Genomic DNA, 24,191 nt, shown 5'->3' on the forward strand with positions numbered 1-24,191 from the left:
AGAAGAAAAACAAAAATAAAAACAAAAACCTACTCATCAGTGTAGTCAGCTAAGACCACCTAAAATTATTGATTTAAGATAACCAAGAGCAAAGAGGGAGTTGGAAGTCATACTTCACTGATTACCACCTGACTTGGACAAACAGATAACTCGTGAACACTTTGGAACCAGATCCTTACAGTGTAAACTGCTGTCAATAATTCACTCTACCCTTGAGACTGGCCCAAATCCTAAATAAACCAGGAAACCAAATAAAACACTGCAAATAACAAATATGTTTTCAAGATCTTAGGAAGGGGAATAGAAAGTGTATAAGATCTACCAAGACAATTGGTCTGACTAGAAATTAATTCCAGTTAATTGATGACAAGTGTTTATCATCACCACACAGAATTATAAAAAAAAAAAAAAAAGATCGGGGCGCCTGGGTGGCTCAGTGGGTTAAGCCCCTGCCTTCGGCTCAGGTCATGATCGCAGGGTCCTGGAATCGAGCCCCGCATCGGGCTCTCTGCTCAGCCGGAAGCCTGCTTCCTCCTCTCTCTCTCTCTGCCTACCTCTCTGCCTACTTGTGATCTCTGTCTGTCAAATAAATAAATAAAATCTTTAAAAAAAAAAAATCTCAGCACCAAAGAACTAAATCTAAAGGAAGTCAAAATAGGAAAGGGCAATAACGGATATGAAAATTTTGTGTTAAATTGTTGTTTAATTAAAAATGATTAAAATCCACTGAAGAATATTAAGTTCACTGAAAGTGATAAGCAGAAGCTCACACCAAAATGTTTTGAAGTTTAAAAAAAAAAAAATCTGTGTGGCCCTGCATACCCTGCATAATATTTTCTTACATAGATGCTGTCCCCCTCACCCCAAATACCCATTTTGGACATATAGTACTGTATGAATAACAAAAATAGGGCCTACAAAAGGTCCTGATGCTACATTTAGAATTTCAGAGGAGGAAAGGATTTTTTTAAACACTCTGAACCAAGTTCATAGCCTAGAGTTGAAAGTGAGACCAGAAAAGCCAGGAGACTCCCACATGGTTACAAGGCTCTTGGGCAGCAGAGCCGGGGATCAGGATCAGAACCCAAATCCAGATCAACTGAGTACCAATCCATTACTCTTTCCTATCACTCAAATGCCCTTTCTTGATAAGAAACAGATTAAAAAGGATACTATAAAAGGGAAATTCTTATCTGAACACTTAAATGTATTTTTCTAATGTACCACATCATTCATTACCACTTCCTCTATATATATCTCTCTTTAATTGAGTGGACGGGCAAGTGACCCAGCACCCATACATGATTTCTACATTTTCCCCCTAACCCTTCAATCAGCTGGGCTCTTATACTGGAATAGATTATACACCATTTTGTTAAGTTTCTACTAAAGAAAGACAATGATTTTTATATAACAGAAACTATATCCTGATTTTTAATCAACTAAGAAATGCATTGATGGATAAAGTTCATGACATGTTAATTGTAACAAAACTTCTATAAAGAAAAAAATAATATTTAAGTGAATTTAGAAATTTACTTTTACACTAACCATGAAAATCAAGTTTATCCTTTAACTTTGGTTCTCCTCTACCTATCTACATTAGATTTTGGAATGAAATGCAATTCTCAAAAGACTTTTACTTTTCCTTGATATGCAATAAAATTCATTACAAATACGTTTCAATTAAGAGCTATTCCTAATTAAATTAATAAATTCTTCCATCACCCTTAAACAATACAGCAAATGTAATGTTATTCTCTTTATGTAAGCTCCACTATTAAAATTAGTTCAGCACAGTACCATCATTCTCATGGAGATAATTTTCCAGAAGACTGGACCCTCTCCGACCACCCTGCCTCCACCTACCCTTCAAACTACGAAGTGAGAACTTCCAGCCCTCTGTCCCATCTACCAGCTGCGGTGGTACTTCAGAACTGCAACTCTTTTTCTTGATCATCTCTGTGAATAGTACTGTTCAATCTTCAACACAGGACAAGGATGTAACCATTTCTTGCAAGCTGGCTCCAGCAGAAGTAATGAAATTTAAGAAAGAAACCCACATGGGTAGTGGAATTGAAACAGTCAAAAACAAATAACCTTGTTGGGACACCTGGGTGGCTCAGATGGTTAAGCATCTGCCTTTGGATGATACCAGGGTCCTGGGATCTAATCCTGCATCTGGCTCCCTGCTCAGCGGGTAGACTGCTTCTCCCTCTGACTGCCGCTCCCCCTGCTTGTGCGCTCTCTCTCACACACACACACACACAAACACACAAATAAATAAAATCTTTTAAAAAAATAACCATGCCTACAACCTTTTTTACACAGGAAAGGACTTGTTTCTACACACCCACCAACTACCCCATGTCCTACTAAAAGTACTCTTGAAAAACAACTTGCAGATCAATACAATTTCATCTATTTGGTACTCAGTGATTTAAATAAAAATTTATCTAAGACTTTAAAAGAGAACTAAAGTTTCAAACCTGTTGCTGAGTTCCGTGTGATCAGCGCCCCTTCCTACCCTGGCACGTTTTCGAGTCTTTGTGCATAAAAGTGCCTTGTAATTCCTCCCAGCACCAGAACCGCCATTACACACACATCTGGTTGACTCCTGCCAGCCCCCTGGCCGATTTGCAGTCTTCTTCGAGCCGCCACACATCTCCTGGGTGGATGAACTTGCTTCTGGTTTATCCTGACTATCAACATGGACCTGGGACACAAATGTTGAAGATTCTCTGCTGTTGGAGGGATATTCCACACTGACCAGCCGTCCTAATTAATCACTGTACTGTGTATACGGTAGGTGAGGCGAGCTACTTGGCAGCAGCCTACTAATTTCCTCTTTCAAAATTAAAAAAAAAGAGAGAGAGAAAAAGGAACATTCATTTGTTACGTAAATTAAGCCTGCCAAAGTATTAGGAAGTCAGATATATCCATCATGTTATAAAACACGATCTCAGCAGGACCACTATAAACAGACAAATCTAAATCCCACTTCCTACTTTTGTTCCTAAGCTTGTACTCTGGTCAGCAAAAGACAAAACACTCAACAGGTTGAGCAGCTTGGTCTGACTCATTCCATCTGTGCTCCCCTGTTGGAGATTATGTAGTAGTCAATTAATTGGTCATAAGACCTATTCATATGGCTCTGGGCAAATGCGGTGACTTGCCCTCAGCTGCAAGGTTGCTCTGACATTGGCCACACCACCCTCTTTAATGGCTCTCATGTGAGCAAGTTGTCAGCTGACAGATCTTACTCTGCAACCTTGCAAAACTCTACCCATAGCAAGTGAGGGAGATGGTAGGGCTCAATGTACAGGAGGTGATGTGGGGAAGGGAGAGTATGGACACATCCTTGCTTTACCACCAAATATACATATGTAGATATGTAAGAAAAGATTTAGGTACACACATATGTAAGAAAAATAATAAGTGAGAAGCCATAAACACAAACACACACACACACACACACACATAAGAAAAATAATAATAAATGAGAAGCCATAAACTCTCTCACAACTCTTGCACTGAATTCCCAATTCCTGGACATATTCAGGATAAGAAAGCCCTTGAACAAGCACGCAAGGACAAAAGTAGTTCAGATTTTAATTCTGACACTAATGTACTTCATCTGTAAAATGAAATACAGCTATAGAGTCAACATGATTCTTCTATAGTACTGAGTTCACGGAAAAAGTAATTTTTTTTTCTTTAAGAAGAAATGAAAAGCATAGGTCCCTAAAATATAGGCAGATCTTAAAAACTATAAGGGATTGTCTCAATTCCTATTCTTCTTCCTTACCCTGAATTTGGCTGAAGAAAATATTAATAGATCCCTAAAATCTGACGAACTGTTGGCTAGGTCTCTAGTGTCAGGAGGATTTAAATATGTCTTTATACATGGCAGCCAAAGATTTCACCCCACAAGTGTGAAAAAAAACCTACTGATATCGGAGCAGAGGCCTCAATAACCTTAAGACATTATTCTCTACGGGACCCTAAAGTTCTTTTATAGCAAACCAAAAAAAGATCTTAAATACACCCTCCCCTGAGAAATAGATTGCAACACACCTACAACAAAGACTGCCCTTTTCTGTGCACGTAATAAACTGATAGTGCCAAGATAAAACCAGATTTGTAGAAAATGAACTCATTTTTCCAGGAAGGGGAACACATTTTCACCTTAAAGCTTAACTGCATGGCTACCATGTGATCATGGGTTCTTCCTTGTCCCCTGTCTTTAAAATCACTTTCTCTTTTTAATAGAGAATCAGAAGCTCTTCCACATTTTAGGCACAAGGCAGCTGGGTGAGCGAAGGCTGAAAGGAAAGCCACCTTCCACCATCATCATTCCCACTTCATAAGTGACCCAAGTGAGACCCCAAATCAGTATCTCCTATACACCTAGGGTTTACCTCCTCTAAAATCACAGGAGAAATGAAAGTATAGTTTGTCAAAAAGAAAACCACATGCCTCAAAATGTGTTTCTCCGGCCAGTCCAAGTCATCAAACAGGAGCTTAATAACTAACTTAATTGCAGTTTCAACCTCCCCAAGCATTTTGTCTCAACCTGTCAATCAGGAATTTTCAGGTAAGCACCAATGAGGAAATCTATCACACGGGTCCCCTCCACCACAAAGGAAGTCGATCGAGGTAATTTGCTCAGTAAGTCCCCTGCCCTTCCTTTCTTTTCTTTTCTTATATCTTTCTTGCTCCACTCTCCTTCCTATAAAAACTTTCCATTTTGTACAGCTCCTTGGAATACCCCTCTCCATTTGCAAGGTGGGATACTGCTTGATTCATAGTCATTAATAAAGCCAATTAGATCATCACATTTACTTTGTTGAATTTTACCTTTTAACACGTTCAATGTTGATGGGGTAGGATCTGTAAAAATGCCAAAATAGCTGAATTTTATAAAATATGTAGAAATGTTCAGGGAACATATCCCATTTTTTATATGTAAAAAATAAAGTTTTAAAACTGCAATCTCTAAAAAATATTTATCTAGGAACTAATAAAAGGACATGAAATCCTTTTCATTTTAATTTTTTATTCCTTGGGATTAGGGTGGTGGAGGCACAGAATGAGAGGGAGAGAGAGACTCTTAAGCAGGCTCCACACCCAGTGCAGAATCCAAGGCAGAGCTTCATCTCACAACCTTGAAGTCATGATCTGAGCCTAAACCAAGAGTTGGACACTTATCAGACTGAACCACCCAGGTACCCCATGAAACCCTTTTTTAAAATAGGTATTCTGAACAAATATTTAACCTAGACGTTAGCCACAAAGCTGTTCAATCATCCTGATATTTTACATTTCTAAAGGCTTCAAATACTGTTATAAAATGCAAATGTTATCCCCTATCCAGATGATGTAAACATTTTAAATGATCAGAATAATAAAATATGAAAATGACAACATAGTTACAAAGAATAATTGGATGAAATAAGTGTCAAACTACATTGGGAAGGAATTCCCTTAAACAGAAGCTAAATCCCTCCTGCATGCTTCTTTCATTCAGCCAGCCATCTTTTTTTTTTTTTTAATTTATTAATTTTATTACCATATAATGTATAATTTGCCCCAGGGGAACAGGTCTGTGACTCATCAGGCTTACACATTTCACAGCACTTACCATAGCACATACCCTCCCCAACGTCCCAATAACCCAACCACCCTCTCCCTACCCCTCCCTGGCCCCGCACATGCCCCAACCCTCAGTTTGTTTTGTGAGATTAAGAGTCTCTATGGTTTGTCTCCCTCCTGACCCCATCTTATTTCCTTTTTCCCTTCCTTACCCCCTAAACCCCCTGCCGTGCTTCTCAAATTCCTCATATCAGAGAGATCATATGATAATTATCTTTCTCTGATTGACTTATTCCGCTCAGCGTAATACTCTCTAGTTCCATCCATGTTCAGCCAGCCATCCTTAACTAAACACTACACACAGTCACCGTTTCTCCCTAAACTCAGCCAGCATACCTTTTGTCCACCGCTTCCTTGGCTGAGTGATGCTCACATACAGCATGCTTATAAATAGAGACTGCTGGACCTACCCCCCAGGGCTTCTGACTCAGCAGTTCTGAGGTGGAGTCTGACAGTGTACATTTCTAACAAGTTCTAAGGATGTTGTTGCTGCTTGTCTGGGAACCACACATTTGAGAAATACTTCCTTGGTAAAAATTTCGTCTTCCCCCTAATGACTTCCTAGGCTGGAAGATCTTTTTCTCCCTTGAATTCCTCTATGATATTTTTAAAAAGATGTATTTATTTTAGAAAAAGAGCATGTGTGTGGGGGGAGGGGTGGTCAGAGGGAGAACTCTCAAGCAGACTCCCCACTGAGCAAAGAGCCCAATAAGGGGTTCAGTCCCAGGACCCTGAGACCATAACCTGAGCCAAAATCAAGAGTCACATGTTTAACCAACTGAGCCACACAGGCAGGCATCCCCCTCTATAATTTGTTTTAAACCACACTTTTAACACTTAACACATAACTGCTTTGCAACAGAGTAGTGTGCATCTCATATAATCCTAACTAGATCATAAATTCTCTCAGTGTAAAACTGGATTTTAACATTCATCTTTGCACCTCATACAAGTCTTACATTTGGTACATGCTCAACAGATAACTTTTTGATAGTTTTAATGTTATCTATTTAGTGGTATTAAACCTATATAGGTATTAAAGCAGTGAACTCCTTTAACAATCTGATGCTTATTTTCTGCCCAAGAGGGTGCTTGTGCTTAAACACACACACTCTCTTCCTCTCATTTATTACAGCAGAAGTTCCTTCAGAACCTTTAATATTTTGTGTTCACTCCAATCAATGGGACTCATGCCATATGGTAACAGAAAGAAATTTAAAACTTTTTAAAAGTGAAAAAGCCATCTCCTCTGTCCCTCCCCTTGATAATCCTTAATTTCACAGCTCAAAGTATGATAAAATGTAATAGAGATGTATATCAAAACCACAACTACTGTACTTAAGAGAGATGCCTCTATATGACTCCAAATTTCCTTATGTCTAAAAATGGGAGTTTTAAAACTTCTTCAGTAAATGAAAAAACAACTACTGATTGTATCATCACAACCATTTTTCTGAGGCATTATGAAACTGCTTAAAAGCATAAAGCTGAACAAAAATCAAAATGGCTGCACTAATGTTGCAGCAAAGCTTGGTTTTGCAGTAATCTTTTCCTTCTCTTCTGCAAACCTCCCCCTCTTCCCTTCTTAGCCTTTTGTTTCAGGAACCCAGTCCTACCTTAAGGACATGACAAAGCACGCACAGTTCCTGCCAAAACCAGCTAGAGCCTGCATTTCCCTACAAAACCCCTCAGCCCCTTCCTTGGGACAGGCTTGCACTTTTGGAAGGCCACAGTCTGCAGCAGCCTCCTTAGCCCCGCAAAGCAATAAAGCTATTGTTTCTCTTTATCCCAAACTCTGTCTTCATGTTATATTTGGCTCCAAAGCATGGAAGCTGGGTTTCAACAATCATCAGAAGAGTTTATATCGTAGCTAAGAGAAAGGTATCTTTAGATTTTTGGTGCTTCAAATTCTGTTTGTACCTCAATCTGATCTTCCTTTCTTCTCGATCTTCTGCTTCCTGAAATGGAATCATACTCATGTAGGTATCCATACTCTGACTCATTATCATGATGGAAATCCTGGCCTTAAGTACTAACTAACATACAAAATTTATCATCATCCCTATTTGCAGTGCGACTCATGGAAGAGTTCTCTATTTCCTTCACACAGTTCAGCCATGTTTCCACATTTAGGAAAGTATCTGCAGTCCCTGCCCAGACTCCCACACTCCACCTGCAGTTCAGTACACTGACTGGAACTGCTGCTGTCACCACAGATACTTTCACAATACACATGAACCTCATCAGATGTTAGAGGGGAGGATTAGGGAAGTATGTGAGGTCACATGACAGATGTAAGGAAGGAAGACTACTGGTTCAACTTTTTTTTTTCCCCTCAACTTGGGACTCGGACTCACAACCCGGAGGTGAAGAGTCATGTGCTCTCTTGACAGAGCCAGCAGGTGCCCCTGGTTCAACTTTTTAAACTTTATATGTATTCCTTCCAATCTCATAGTCACTACTAAGTAGTCTGAGAGAAGAGTGCTAAGTTTAGGAGTCCAAAGATGGTGTAAGTATCATTCATCCTGGTATAAGTATCATCCAATCCTTTTTTTTTTTTTTTTGCCATTGGCCAATCTTTAATCAACCAGAATGCTATTTCCTGTTGTGCCCAGACTCCTCTGCAAATCCTTCAATGCAGGGACCCACTGCAACCCAAAAGATCTGGTTATTGAGGAAAAATACATTCCCATGCCTGTTTAGCGTTGGGACAATTAAGGTCAGGAAGGTTTCATTAAAGTCAGGAAGGCATTTCTGCATTCCCTTGACTTCACACTCTTCAGGTGATAAAAACGGTGATTACTATATGTAATGAATAATTAACTCAAAAGCCACAACTGAGAGAGATGGGTTTAAAGAGAGAAAAAGGAAAAAATGAAAGCCTGGGGCGCCTGGGTGGCTCAGTGGGTTAAGCCTCTGCATTGGGCTCAGGTCATGATCTCAGGGTCTAGGGACCAAGTCCTGCATCAGGCGCTCTCTGCTCAGCAGGGAGCCTGCTTTTCCCCCCACCCCCCACTCAAGCCTGCCTCTCTCTGCCTACTTGTAATCTCTGTCTGCCAAATAAATAAATAAATAAAATCTTTTAAAAAGAAAAGTGAAGGCCTAACATAATTCCCAAAATGTCCAATCTAATTTTTCTTATCTAATGTATCTTTCTATAAAGAATTTTTTCTGGGGTGCCTGCATGGCTCAGTTAAGCATCCCACTGCTGATTTCCGCTCGGGTCATGATCTCAGTGTCCAGGGATGGAGGCCTGCAGCCCTGCATCAGGCTCTGAGTTCAGTGCGAGTTGGCCTGTCCTCCCTCTGCTCCTGTCCTCCCCCCAGCCCCACACACTCTCCCACTCTATATCTCTAAAATAAATTTTAAAAATCTTTTCTTTTCTTTTTTTATTTTAAGGGGAAAAAAAAGAATCTTTACTGCCTATTCACATTACCTTAATGAGAAAAAAAGAACAATAAATTGAGGGGAGGGAGTGAGACAGCTCTTAAAACTACAACTATTACAACCAACCCTCCTTTTATTGGGGTAATTCCCTCTCTTCCATTAAACCTTCTCCACATCCACAAACAACTGATCACAAGCCTTTTTACCAGTAGTTTTCAAAGCAGGATCCCCAGAAAGAGACACAAAAAGGTTATGAGATACTGGCAAATACTGTTTCTTATTTGAGTGCTGATGCTGTGAATACGTAGCAAGCAGAATATGTATACTTTTCTGTCTGTATATTATAGCTCAATTTGAATTTTTTTTTAATTAAGATTTGTTAATTTGAGAGAGAGAGTGCATGCACAAGTTGTTGGGGGGGGGGGCAGAGTAAGAGGGAGAAGCAGATTCCCAGCTGAGCAGAGAACCTGAAGAGGGGATTGACACAGGACCCCGAGATCATGACCTGAGCTCAAAGCAGACACTTAACCACCCAGGTGCCCCAAAGTTTGTTTTTTTTTTATTAAAAGTCACTCATGCGGGGCACCTGGGTGGCTCAGTGGGTTAAAGCATCTGCCTTCGGCTCAGGGGTCCTGGGATCGAGCCCCGCGTGGGGCTCTCTGCTCAGTGGGGAGCCTGCTTCCTCCTCTCTCTCTCTCTTTGCCTGCCTCTCTCCCTACTTGTGATCTGTCAAATAAATAAATAAAAATCTTTAAAAAAAAAAAAAGTCACTCATGCTACACTAGCACAAATGGACTAAGGCAAGGGGATGAGATAACTTTCTTGAAGCAGTGTGCTTTTGGGGAATGGGCTTTAGAAACAGATAAACATATCCAGGATTAAGACCAAGTCTGTCAATATTTGGTGGTTTTCAGATATGTGATCATGAACAGCTCCCAAAACCTAAGTAGCAGCCCATCCTCACAATACCAGTTTGGTATGCAATAAGAAAAGAAAATACTATACCTGCCCTGATGCCATCTAAACTTAACTGACAAACTCAGTACCCAGGAAATTTGGCAAAATGCACAAACTCAGTCACGGCAAGGTAGATAATAACCAGTTAGGTTAATTAAGTGCTTATTCTACATGTGAGGCATTGTTCTTACAGTGTTTCATCTGATAGCAGGAAGCTGTTAGCACTAACACCTTTTAACAGAGGAAGAGAATGGAACACAGAAAGGTTAAGGAACTGGTCCGAAGTACGCAGCTTGTCAGAGACAGAGCCAGGATGGAAGTCCAGGAATTCCTGCTCACACGGAGCCCCTCCGCTCCTTCTCCCACTATCCTGGCGGAAGGGAGGGCACAACTGCGCCTGACCATCTGAGGACTGATTTAGGAAGAGGTAAGGGAGGAAGCAGTTGAATATCACCAACTGACAAATTAAGTCAAACTCTATCTTCTACATCTCGAGTCCCACGCCACTTACAATGTTTAGATTCTCACTAACTCAGTTCTCTGTGAGGACAAGGCCTGTCATGTGCACTGTGGGTGACTAAGTCTCTTTTCAGACACCTTGCCATGAACCCTGCCCTGCTCTCTGGTAAACAATCCCTGTCCCGGAGCCAAGCACACCAGCCATCCCACAGGATGCCCACTCTGCCCTCCTCTCTTGACCCTGTCCAGTGCAATACTTTGGCTGAGAGACAGACTCCAAAGCAGAGTGATTTTTTTGATCCATACAAAGTTAGCTCAAATGTACAATAAAATCAAACAGTATTACTTCTTTGACTTAAAATGAGGAACTCCCTGGCAGACAATTTAGCTTTCAGATTTAGATAAAAGTTACATGAAAATTCAAAATGATCTTGCAGTACGTAATTATGATCCCAGATTATTTCCACTCCTATATACCCACACTTTGAAAAACAAAGCATCTGTTACCCAGCACCCAAAAGCAACTGACAGAATGAATGAGTGGCATGTCTTCAAGAAATCTGTGAAACACAGAAAAATTCTTCTTTTTTTTTAAAGACTTTATTTCCTTATTTGAAAGAGAGCAAGAGGAAGAGTGAGCATGAGCAGAGGGAGTAACAGGCAGAGGAAGAAGCAGCTCCCCACTAAGCAGAAAGCCTGATGTGGGACTCTATCCCAGGACCCTGGGATCATGACTTGAGCCAAAGCTAGATGCTTAACGGACTAAGCCACCCAGGGGACCCCAGAAAATTCTATTACAAAGTTAAATAAAAAGAATGAGATACAAAATTATATATGTACTTTTGATAACAAGTGTGCCTTTAAAAAAGCAAACCTAGAAAAAAGAACAAGAAAGTAATATCAAAAGTCTTTGAATGGCAAGACTAAGAAGGCTTTTCCTTTTATTTTTCTCTACTTTCCTTTTTTTGGGGTAGGTATTATTTACAAACAATGGGTAAACCTATTTTATTTTTTAAATCCTTGCTGCCAAACCAGTAATGATCAAAACAATTTGATTTCTTTATTCTATAACAATTCTGCAGGCTTTATTGTAAGGAAATTTATAAGAGTCAAAACAATTTCAGACAGCTGAAAGGAAAAGCAAAGCAGTCACCCTGTAAGAATTCAATTCTACTCACACTATTTGTCCTTCAACATAATTGCTATCATTAAGATTTATATAAGCCAGCAAAATATATATAGCTCTAGCTATATGCTCTTTTACAATACCTAACTAAAAACAAAACTCCCCAATTTCCCTTTATTTGGAGACTTAGTTTTAGTACCTAGCAGCAACACAATATACATAACAATGACAGGATTTTTAAGCTACACACATTGCACTTTTTTTTTAAGTGCTATTCAAAAGGCTATCTAACCAAGTACCAGCATGCTTACAACATAGATAGGGAAAAGAAAGACTCTGGGAGCTCCTCAACCTAAGAAATGAAACAGTGGCTCTGAGGATGAGAGTTGGAATAAACTGCAGCTGTACCAATTTCATATCTAAACTTTAATGTGAAAAAGAGGCAGCCAGGCCTACTAATTCAAGGTTGTAAGGCTCTGCTGTGTTAACTCCCCGCCCACGAGAAGGGTCACTGCTTGTCCTTTCGTCTCAGTAAAATGATTCACCCCTTGTGGAATCAGCTAGATAACCAGCAATTTAGATAAAAACTTACAAACTTTCATCACTTCTTTTTTTTTAGGGTCAATATCAGACCTCAATCTACAATCCTTTTTCCTTATGCATGATTCTTGCAACTCCTCCCCATGTTTCACTGAAATGAATAACAACCACACAACTTTTAAGATTTCCTAAAGTTAGAAACATATTAGCAACAAAATATTACACAACTTTTAAAGTTTAACTCTGATGTCCAGCTGGGTTGTCACTAGCATTTGGACCTTAGCAGAAGTATCAGCAGTCCAGACCTGCTTAAGATGCTGGAAACCAAGCTACTGGGCTGGGGCTATCATCTCTGAAAACATTCACAGGTCTCTGATTCTCTGCAAAGCATGTGAGCAGGGCACCCAGTTACAAAGAAAAGAACAGGAGTCTGACCACAACTGAGGGCGAATAGGTCCGGGAACTTGGGAGTCCCAGGGACACTGGGATGGCCCAGCCAGCCAGCCAGACTGCAGAGGGGGCGGTGGCGGCAGCCGCAGTGGCAGTGGTTGCCTGTAGTGCAATGTGTCTGAGCTAATAAAATGGCTGAAGAGGCGAGAGAGCCTGTGGCTCCCTGGGCCCCACCCCCAGGATGCTGCCAGGAGTCCGTCTCCACCCCCTGGGACACAGAGATTATATATAAAGTCTTTAAATCTAGTGGGTCTTTTGAGGAGGCACCACTGCCTGCCCCTGGGATCCTTTTTTATTTTCTGGAAAATCACTAATGAGACTGCTATCCTCACTGCTGGGGGCATATGCTCCATCCCTTGTAATACCTCTGCTGCAGCCTGGGCAAGAGAAAGGGTGGGGCATGGAACCTGTAATTATTAAATATGAATTCATTTTTTTTTAAAAAAGTTACTTTGAAGAGCTGTTGCAGAAACTCCAATTCAGCACATTGGCTCACTCTACCTATTTGACCAAAAATGGCTCTGTTATTGCCAGTGTTCAGTGTTCCCACTTTCCCCATCAAAACTGTCACTATTCTTACCAAATTGTATAATTCATGAGAAGCATACTAGGAAAATATACCTAGTGGAGAAATCTCAGATATCTCCATCCCTCTTCCGTTTGGATGTATATTTATAACCTAAGGAAATTTTTCTGTTGATGCTTTCAAACAAAACCAGCTTGGATTACTCCAAGTCCAAGTCCTAAAATGCTGTCAGAATTGAGACACAGCAGCTCACATGCCCGAGCCACAGCTAAAGGTTCAGCCACTCTGGTTGAGCACCAAGACCCTCTGTGATAAGCCTTCTCATTGTTCTGCATGTACTTTTTAAATTTTTTAAAAGATTTTCTTTTAATTTTTACATAATCTCCATGCCCAACATGGGGCCCAAACTCACACCCAGAAATCAAGGGTTGTATGCTCTACCAAATGGGCTAGGCAGGCACCCCAGTTCTGTACCTTCTTCTATGCTTTGTTCCATTCAGGCAAACTAACCTGTGTCCCACACTAGATGGGTCTCTGAGTCTTCCTGCAGAAGAGTTTTATTGTAAAAAGGCCTTTCTCAGGGCGCCTGGATGGCTCAGTTGTTAAGTGTCTGCCTTCGGCTCAGGTCATGATCCCAGGGTCCTGGGATCAAGTCCCACATAAGGGTCCCTGCTCACAGGGAAGCCTGCTTCTCCCTCTCCCACTCCCCCTGCTTGTGTTCCCTCTCTCGCTGTGTCTCTGTCAAATAATAAATAAAATCTTTTAAAAAAGAAAGGCCTTTCTCTCCCTCTCTCTTATATTTATAAAATTTCAAAAAACATTTTTAAACCATTTGTACTTTTTCAACAGGAGGATACAACTATCTCATAAAAGAATAAAACACTCAATTAAATTACTGTAAATGGCATTACACAAACAATACTATTATTATTGTAACAATCATAGCCACTGGGATAATTCTACAGTTACTATGAGTTACTCGTTAATCTGTGCTGTAATTAAATAAAACAGCAAATGGGATTAATCAAGATAAAAAGCATATTACTACTCTCCTACAATTTATAAAGATATCTCATTAGTTTTACAGAATAACTTACCAACTTGTCTTCAGTATATGCTATCTAAAGACTAAAAACTTCTTTTATTTATCCTTTCAAAAATTAGATGTGCCAGGCCAGCCCTGCTCAAGATGCTGATGATACAAGAAAAATGGTATTGGTGTGCTAACAGTCTCATGGCAAGATGCAATGATGGTGTAACAGGACTACAGTGCTGTGGGCTTGGGGATACTTATTAGAAGTACCCGAAGCACCGGGGCCTGTCTCTCCACTCACCACTGGGGACAGGAAAGCTCGGGAAAGGAGCCCGCGGTGCTTCTGGCTCCGTGGTGACCCCTGCCTATAGAGACGGCAGCCTACACCACAACCTCCACCACTACCACCCTGGTAGCGACACATACTAAAATACGGTTGCTTAGGAGTTTATCAAAATCAATTTAAGGGAAGAGAAAGCTGGGAAATGAGAGTCTGGGAAAAGATATTCAGCTCTGAATCAGCCGACTCTCATTTCTCTGAGTCAGTTCCTCATGACAAGGCTGAGTACTAGGAACTCAGGAGATGCCAGCAACCAGATGAGCAGTCACTGTCAGATGTGTCTCTGCTGAGAGGGTGTCATGCAAGGGAAAAGAACCCTGGACTAAGAAGAGAGCTATATCTAGTTCTGGCACAGTCATTTACTAGCCACATGACTCTGAGGAAAGATACCCAGCCTCGCTGAGCCTCAGTTTCCCCAGCTGGAAATAAATGGGTGATGGTGATACGTATTCCACCTATCTTAGAAGGATGTTAAAAATATTAAATATGAGCATGTGAAAGTCCCTCTGAAAAACTGTACAGCTTTAAGCAAATGAGATTTTTTTAATGCACGTGTCTGAAAGTACTCACTGTCCTATTTGAGTTGCTACACTCATAGATGACTGTATTTATACAACATGAAGCCAAGATAAATAACTTTGGCCACAGTGGCATCTGGCAAATAATAATTTTATCCAAGAAAGTTAGTCACCTCTCCATTCCCCTATCCCGAAACATGGCCAATTCTCTGGAAGCTCCAGGCAATTAAGCCCTCTAAAATAGACTTATTGCAAGTCCCTTGGGAGAAATAAACTCTAGAACAAATTAATGCAACAGCTAGAAAATTACATCTACAAAATAATTAGCTTTCAAATTAACATAAGGCATTCTTTCTTCCACTGATAAATTTCTTTTACACCCTCTGTGTACTTTCAATCATACCAGTTCCCTCCTAAAATACCTTTCCTCTAATTCTGCAAGTCAAATTCTCAAAGTTTTTTCAGGACCCAAACCAATGGCCGTCTATGCCATAAAAAGTTCCCACAGTGACCCTTTTCTGAAGATGTTTCAACATCTATAAAGGGAAGATAAAATGGACTCTATACACAATGCTTCTGAAGGGTTCTCTAAGTGTTTCTTAGAGTACAGAATCTCCCAACAACCATGGTTCAGCTTTTCTATTGGCTACACCTTAGAATGACAGTCCCTGTCCCTTATACACTGCCATGGTTATGGTATAAAAAAGAACAGCTACAGGCCATGTACAATTCCCACAAAAGAACACATGTGTAAGTGGTGTTTATCCAAAGTAGCCATGAATCTGCATTCTTATAATAAAAAATTTCCAGATTTTAATACTTTGTCACTACTATAACATATAAATCTCTCCTCATACCTCATCACATACAGAATGTTAGAATGTGTGTTAGGAACTTCTAAACCAATTGATAGACTTCTTGAGGACACACACACCACATCTTCATTTTTTTTGTGTTTGACTTGTGTAGCTCAGCTAACATCAAGCAGAGAGAAGGCAACTAGTAAGTGATGCTTAAGTTAGAACTAATCTCTTTTCAGGACATCTGGGTGGCTCAGTGTGTTAGGTGCCTGCCTTCGGCACAGGTCATGATCTCAGGGTCTTGGAATAGAGCCTCGAATTGGGCTCTCTGCTCAGTGGGGAGCCTGCTTCCCCCTCTCTCGCTGCCTGTCCCTCTGCCTACTTGTGATCTCTCTCTCTCAAATAAATAGAATCTTTTTAAAAAATTAAAAAAAAAAGAATGAACCTCTTTTCTGTCATATTTACTAATGCTGCCTCACAAAATAGCTGTTCACCTAAATTATGGAAACAGTGACTCTCTCAGGGAAAACAAAACTCTTACACTATAGCTCAAGGTGACACAGATTCAAATGTTCCTTTGGGAAAAATAGTTATGCATTTAAAAATCCAACTGTATTTAATTAGTCCAAAACACAATCCAATGGTAATCCTGCTATTATTTCTTAAAGAGATTTAGTTATCTTCCATCCAGTAGAACTGTCATGAACACTGACTTATTCATAACAGGAGAGTTTCCAAAGAAAATGAAAAAACTTCTTAGGGGGAAGTTTTCTTAGCAGGGAGAATTTCTAGTATTCATGACAGTACTATTTTGTTTGCAAGAGCTACATTCAGGTACATCAACAACTTCAATAGCATTACAAATACAAGTGGACCCAAAGTTTTGGCCTTTAAAAGTAGTACCATCTAACAGTCATTTTCAAATTATTCCCTGGAAATTTAAAGGGTGCAATGAAACACTGTCCATCAGAAATGTATTGCAAGGGGCGCCTGGGTGGCTCAGTGGGTTGGGCCTCTGTCTTTGGCTCAGGTCATGGTCTCAGGGTCCTGGGATCAAGCCCTGCATCAGGCTCTCTGCTCAGTGGGAGCCTGCTTCCCCCTCTCTCTCTGCCTGCCTCTCTGCCAATCAAATAAATAAAAAATCTTAAAAAAAAAAATATGTTGCAATCCCCATGTATAATTTAAAATTTTTTAGTACCACATTTTTTAAGGTTTTGTTATTTTTTTAATTCAAATCTGTAGAAGTATTTTATTCATTTTTAAAATTAACATATAATGTATTATTGGTTTCAGGGGTACAGGTCTGTGATCCATCAGTCTTACACAATCCACAGCACTCACCATAGCACATACCCTTCCCAATGTCCATCACTCAGCCACCCATCCCTCTCACCCCGTACCTCTCCAGCAACCCTCAGTTTGTTTCCTGAGATTGAGTCTCTTATGGTTTGTCTCCCTCTCTGGTTTTGTCTTATTTCATTTTTCCCTTTCTTCCCCTATGATCCTCTGTCCTGTTTCTCAGATTCTAAGGTTTTATTCTTAAGTAATTGCTACACCAATGTGAGGCTCAAACTCACAACCCTGAGATCAAGAACTGCATGCTCTATCAACTGAGCCAGCCAAGCACCCCTCTGGTACCCACATTTTTAAAAGGAAAAAGAAACAGGTGAAGCGAGTTTTAACAATTTATTTTATTTAGCCAACATATACACAATCCTATCTCAACATGTAATCAATGTAAAAATTAATGAGCTATTTCCATTCTTTTTTTCACACTAAGTCTTTGAAAGCCAATGTGAACTTTATACTTCAAGAACATCTCAATTCAGGGGCATCTGGGTGCCTTCGGCTCAGGTCATGATCCCAGGGTGCTGGGATCAAGCCCTACATCGGGCTCTCTGCCCAGTGGGAAGCCAGTTTCCTCCTCTCTCTCTCTCTCTCTGCCTGACTCTCTGCCAAATAAATCTCTGTCAAATAAATAAATGAAATCTTAAAAAAAAAAAAAAAAAAGAACATCTCAATTCAGACTAGCCACATTTCAAGTGTCCATGAGCCACATGTGGTTACCGAGATGAGGCAGCACAGCTCTAGAAAACTCTTGAGAAGAATTACAGTGGTGGTATGTGTATATAATTTGCCTCTCCTTCATTTTCAAACCCCATCAAAACGACCAAAGTGAAAAAAGACAAACCTAAGCTGGTGGCTGGTGGGAAAATTTGGAAGACTAGTGTCAGAGTCAGAGTGTCCACAGTTGTCAGTGAAACCTTACAGACAGTCAAGGGGAAGCAGGCTCACTCCCAACCCCCACGCAAACAGAACTGAGAAGAATCATTACCTCTATTTACTAAACAGTAAGTACATGCATTCGCCAATCTCAAATGCCGTAATAATGAAAATCACAGGACAAGGGAAATGAAAATTGAAGAATTTGGGGCACAAAGAGATAACAAAGAACGCTCTAGAAGTATAACATCAACCAATCTCCTCTATAGAAGAAAAAGGATCTCATGACAGTCAGTCAACACTTTGGAGCAACTCTTGACCATTCACCCCATCTGTCTCCTCCTCTCCCTGAATCTAATCAACAAACAATCTTGTTGATTTTTCCTCATGTCCTTCCCATGGTACAAAGAGGGCGGGGCTTGTAAACTAAAGAAATGTATTGTACTCTGTGCAGGAAAAAAACTTGCCATTCATTTGAAACTTTGCATAGGCCTCTTTATATTTGCTTTTACACCTGGCCTTTTAAGATTCCTAGATCATGTCTCAGGGCTCTTGGGACCTCTGGAAACATGCACGGTTACACCCCTGGGCACTGAAATTATCTTTGTAGCTCTCTGGGCTCTTTGATCACTACATCACTCCTTAGGAACTCAGCATTCCTTCCCATGAATGGTCGATCCAACAACAAATGTGCTGTATTCTGCCTTCTTTAAAAACAGCCTTGGTTTATATCCTTACCCATTTTCTAATATTGACTACAACCTACTATTCTTACAGCTATCTTACTCCCTCTGAGCCTCAACTCTGACTCTACATAATCTTCCAGCTTCTTCCTGTATCAAGCTCATTCTGGCTTACTTCTCAACGATTCAACCCTACAAATCAACACTTTGATGCCCACCCTGCCACCATTCCCTCAGTTAGAACAGCCCCTAAAACTCAGAATCAGTTGTCCATTTACCTTTTCCACAGTTGATGAATGCTGTATAGTACTTCCACCGTACAATCGATTCTCACTATTTGCAATACTTACATTCTATGAAGTCTCTGTGACAACTGAATTACTGAATAATGAACCACTGCTCTTAGGGGAAATACAGGGTTAGTTTCCTACAAGCCTTGTAGCCACATGTTTTTAATTAATCAATTGATTAATACTTAATATTGTTTTATGTGGGTTTCTACTTAAAGACACTTTAATATAGTTGCTTCATTAACATTGGAATCATAGTCAACAGCACTATAACTCATCACTGAATGAAGCCTACCTAATGCATAGATGGTCTCTGCCCATCTCTGCACAATACATCACAGCATTCTTCCCTTAGGAACACTAGATAGCACTTCAGCCCTATGGTTTGTGGCCCTTTCAAACAGCAAAATCACCACCAAGAAGCACAAAGATACAAAACAAAAACCAACCAAACAAACAAAAAAAACCCCAACCTCAACACTAAATAGACTGAAAACAACAACAACAACAATACTTGTTTACAGTATGAGAGCTGATAGAAGACGGCTGCTCTGCCTGACCTCTGCTGGGAACATGCATATTAGGTGACTTCAATTATTTTACTGCTCTGTGGATGTCCCTGAATGACCATAAAAGCATCACAAATATTGACTTTGGTGATTTTAAATAAATTTTAGTTAGTAGGAGAATACACAAACCTGGAATCCACGAATAATGAAGATGGACTGTACTTAGTACCTGATAGGGCTTTTGTGACCATTTCCTCTGCTGAACTGTAACCTTCCTGAAAGCAGATCATGTCTCAGTCCTTCATTTCTTCCCAGAAACTAGCACAGTGCTTGGCATACAGAAACCACTTACCCACATTCACCTTTGCTTCCTATGAGAAAAACCTTCATTTTTTTCTAGTCTAAGAACAAGACTAGATAGACCCTGATCGCAGAGTCTCATTGTCTCTGACCTGCTCAGGGACACTGCTCTATCAGTTCCCCCACCCCACCACCACCATCTCTTGCCTATTTTCAGCCCTTAATAATGCATTCAAAATCATCAATTTATGTAACCTTCATTTCTTATTCCACATGATGCAGAGAACATGTGGGAAATGAAAGACACAGGGTCATTACTGATGGTGTATGTTATACTCTGTGCAGGAAAAAACCTTGTCACTCATTTGAAACTTTGCATAGTTTGGGAAATGAAAGACACAGGGTCATTACTGATGGTGTATGTTGACAGCTGAGGAGGCATTACCCTCTGCAAGGCTGTGGAAAGCAACGACATTCCAAAACAGAATTTCCTGAACTTAAAGTGGCCAGCTGTGACTGGTAAAATTCCTAGTATCACAAACACACCAACATGAAAACTCCTTAAATGTTCACAATGAAAAAACAAAACAAAACAAAAAACAAACCCATCTAAAGCCTAGAGTATTTATGAAGAGTAAAAGAAAGTGGGCGCCTTAGTGGCTCAGTTGCTTGAGCTACTGCCTTCAGCTCAGGTCATGATTCTGGAGTCCTGGGATTGAGTCCCACCCACATCGGGCTCCCTGCTCAGCAGGGGCTCTGCTTCTCCCTCTGATCTTTTTTCTCTCATGCTTGCTCTCTCTCATTCTCTCCCTTCTCTCTCTCAAATAAATAAATAAAATCTTAAAAACAAATAAATAAAGCCAATTAGTTTTTAAAAAAGGAAGAAAGAAAGAATGAAGATAAACTCCCATCAGAAAAGCCCACCTTCGGGATCCTGGGTGGCTGGCTCAGTCAGTAAGCATCTGCCTTCAGCTTAGGTCATAATCCCAAGGTCCTGGGATAGAGCCAGGCTCCCTGCTCCAGATGAAGCCTGCTTTCTCCCTCTCCCCATCCCACTGCTTATGTTCCCTCTCTCGCTATGTCTCTCTCCGTCAAATAAATAAAATCTTTAAAAAGAAAAGAAAAGCCCACCTTCTCATTTATTGCTGCTTCCTCCTGTACACACCCATCACCCTCACCACTCACCATTCCATAGTAAGACTTTCAAAAAACTAATAAACAAATTCTGATCATGATAACCTAGTTTTGATGTTTAGAAAATCATCTGCAGGTAAAACGGAAAGACAACAAGAATAAAGAAAATTCTGAGCTCAAATGAATGAGAATGACTTACACATATTTACTATTTAATTCTCCGTGTGGAAGGATAAAACCTAAGAAAGTGCTAAGTGAAAAAAAGAACTGAAAAAGAAATCTACCAAGCTTGGACACTCTAGTCAGCCATCTATTAAGCACTTTTCTAAGCCTCCCTGCCTTGACCTTTTAGTCCTATTACAAACAATACAATGGAACAGTATATAGCAAAGCTTCAGGAACTGAACTGCTCAGGGCAGAGATGTGTCTTATTCATTCTCATATTCTACCAACTCATTATATCTGAAATACCAAAAATAATCAGTAGGTGGGTTTTTTTGTAAGATTTTATTTATTTATTTGACAGAAAGAGATCACAAGTAGGCAGAGCAACAGGCAGACAGAGATGGGGAAGCAGGCTCCCCACTGAGCAGAGAGCCTGATGTGGGGCTCGATCCCAGGACCCTGAGATCATGCATGACCTGAGCTGAAGGCAGAGGTTTAACCCACCGAGCCACCCAGACACCCCATAAGTAGGTGTTTTTGAATGAAGATTTATTGTATAGGGTCTACAAGTTCATTCATAATTTTAGAGTTGACTAAGTATCAGAAACATTATAATAAAGGGTGGCCAGAACTCCTGGCTATCTTACAAAAACCAAATTAACTACAGTCATTAGACTAAGGAATAAGTGAAGAAACTGTTCTTCATAACAATAACATCTTTAACAACTTAACTATGGGAAAATGTCTTCCAAGTGGTAATAGCCTACTATTTCACAGAGATACATAGATAGACACACATAGACACATACATAGACAAACACATACCCAAACACACACACCAATCCTGCTCTTTTATGGGCTCTGAGCATAGAAGAGGATGGCAAGAGACTGCTCAAATGCCAAGAGGTTAAGAAGTAGCTGCTGGACGAGTACAGCTTTAAGAAGAGTAATCGGCAGTGGTTTAGACCCATGAATACATCATGGTCCCCTCTTGCTCTCTGTGGTTCAGTGAGAGACCATCACTTCCTGGTGTAAAGAAACACACTGCTCAATTTTTTTCTGACTTTACAAAGAAATAAAGAACCAATGACAAGGGATGACTAGATATCGAGAAAGACCCTTGTCATTGGTTCTTTATTTCTTTGTAAAGTCAGAAAAGCAGAGGTTACAGTGCTCTCATCTCTTATTGGTAGACAATGGTAACATCATCAGAAGTACATATAAATGCACCTAATTAACTCCCAAGTCAGAGTCACAGTAGAAATGCTCTGAAATTTTTCATAAATTTCCCTGGACACCAATCAAATCAAAGGTTACTCCCAGTAGAAGACAATATAACAAATGGTTAATTACTTGGCTAACACAACTCAGCTGCTTACTCTGAGCCTTGTCTAGCACAGAACTTTGCTCTTACTACCTCATCTAATAGGGACTTTATTTGTTTTTAGATCTAAAAAGTGAGATGGAAAGTAATTTGCCCAAAATTGCACAGCTAGTAGGCAGAAGAAGTGGAATTCAAACCTGACACACATACAAACACATTCTTAACTGCTACACATCCTGCTTTGCTTTCTTTGGAAATAATAAAAGGGTATATAATATACTGTGAATACTGAACATATATACATTGGCTATATATAGAAAGCATTTAGAACATTGCCTGTACATAAGCTGTGCTCACTAAATTTTATTATTTTCCTTATTCTATTGGGCAGATTAGATGTAGGAAGGCAGGAACAAGCTCAAGAAACAGAACTTGTTTTTCAAATTATACTGCTGTGAAAGTCCAGTGTGGAGTTACCCTTTGCTTTTTACTACTGCCCCTTGAAAATCCAGTAAAGCTTATAGCAATTAATTGTCTCATTCTTCTAGTACTCCAAATCTTTAATGCCTTTAAGCAAAAGAATCCTGGCAGCATAGCAAACACCTTCCTCCTTCTTCCTTTTCCCCAAGAAAGACATCATTTTTACCTGGAACACCCCACTATCAGGGGACCTGCCACGACTACACCAGATGACTACTACCTCTAGAGTAGGAAAAAGTCTGTTACTTTCAGCCGGAAACTATTTTACTCTTACATAAGCTTTTCCTTTTACCTTGTTTTTATTCTTGACTATAAAGACAGAGCTAGTAGGAGGGAAAAGTCAAACAGCTTCTACTGCTACGTGATAGCCATAGGCACACCTGATTGCCAACAAAACTGAATGCCGGGAAATCCTGTGATTTACAGGGAGGCTGTGACAATTATTAAATTAAATCCAGACTGTGCTCAGCATGAATCAGGTGTTCTCATGAGTCTGGTCTGTTCTATGTGGAACCCACTTTAACTCTTCCTAAAAAAACACAGCAACTTTTCAAGAGCCCTACCCTTATATACAGCCTCTTCTCTAACAGAACAAACCACACTAAGCAATGAAGTGTTAACAACTCCAAAACCCACAAAGAAACTGTGGCTAAACTATCATCTCCACTGTCCTAAAATTACCCCTTATCAAGAACTCCAAATAGGAGCGTAAAGCCAGCTCCGTGAGCATAGCACACAACTCTTAATCTCAGGGTCATGAGTTCAAGCCCCATGTTGGGTGTGGAGCCTACTTTAAAAAATCTGAAAATAAATAAAACTGTCAAGCTTCAAATAAAGCTTAAAGGTCTTCACAAAAGGAAAGGAAAGGAAAACTGAGGCCATAGACATTAAGCATACCACATGAGTTAACAAAGCCTTGCTTATTCATTTATACAAACATTTCCCAAGTGCCTATATATGTGACGGGGGCTGCATCCCAAAGTGAACAACACAAATAGGGCCTGGTCATCTGTGGTCTTTAGAGTGGGAGAGTCATGCACAGGCAATTCCAGTCCAACGGGGTAGGGTACAAAGCACAATGCTGAGTATGAGAAAGAGGACCGGAGGGTCAGGACACTATCAGTACCGGCTTCCAGCTATCAGCACTTACCAAGTCCCAGGCACTGTTGTAACATCACAAAAGCCAACCCATTTAAATCTCATAAGCACACCATGAGGTGGTTACTGTTATTCCCAATGTACCAAGGAGAAAACAGCAGCATAGTACAGAGCTGCTCGGTAACCTGTTCAAG

General features: G+C 40.2%; 1 protein-coding gene across 5 annotated transcripts in view; it reads right to left on the bottom strand.

The window, feature by feature from the left end:
* The window catches only part of FNIP2 (folliculin interacting protein 2), a 132,924-nt gene that overhangs the window by 89,041 nt on the left and 19,692 nt on the right, over positions 1 to 24,191 (bottom strand). The window contains exon 1 of one of the 5 annotated variants that reach the window (XM_059374493.1): positions 2,490 to 2,787. The exons of 2 other annotated variants lie outside the window; for them this stretch is intronic. In XM_059374493.1, the coding sequence (XP_059230476.1) occupies positions 2,490 to 2,665 (176 nt within the window). In that variant the 5' untranslated portion in view covers positions 2,666 to 2,787. Of the gene's footprint in view, positions 1 to 2,489; positions 2,788 to 24,191 lie in introns of those variants that run through there. 2 more of the 5 variants (XM_059374464.1, XM_059374482.1) reach the window with 2 other exon arrangements.

Source organism: Mustela nigripes, chromosome 1 (assembly GCF_022355385.1).
Source record: "Mustela nigripes isolate SB6536 chromosome 1, MUSNIG.SB6536, whole genome shotgun sequence".
NCBI classification, from domain to species: domain Eukaryota; kingdom Metazoa; phylum Chordata; class Mammalia; order Carnivora; family Mustelidae; genus Mustela; species Mustela nigripes.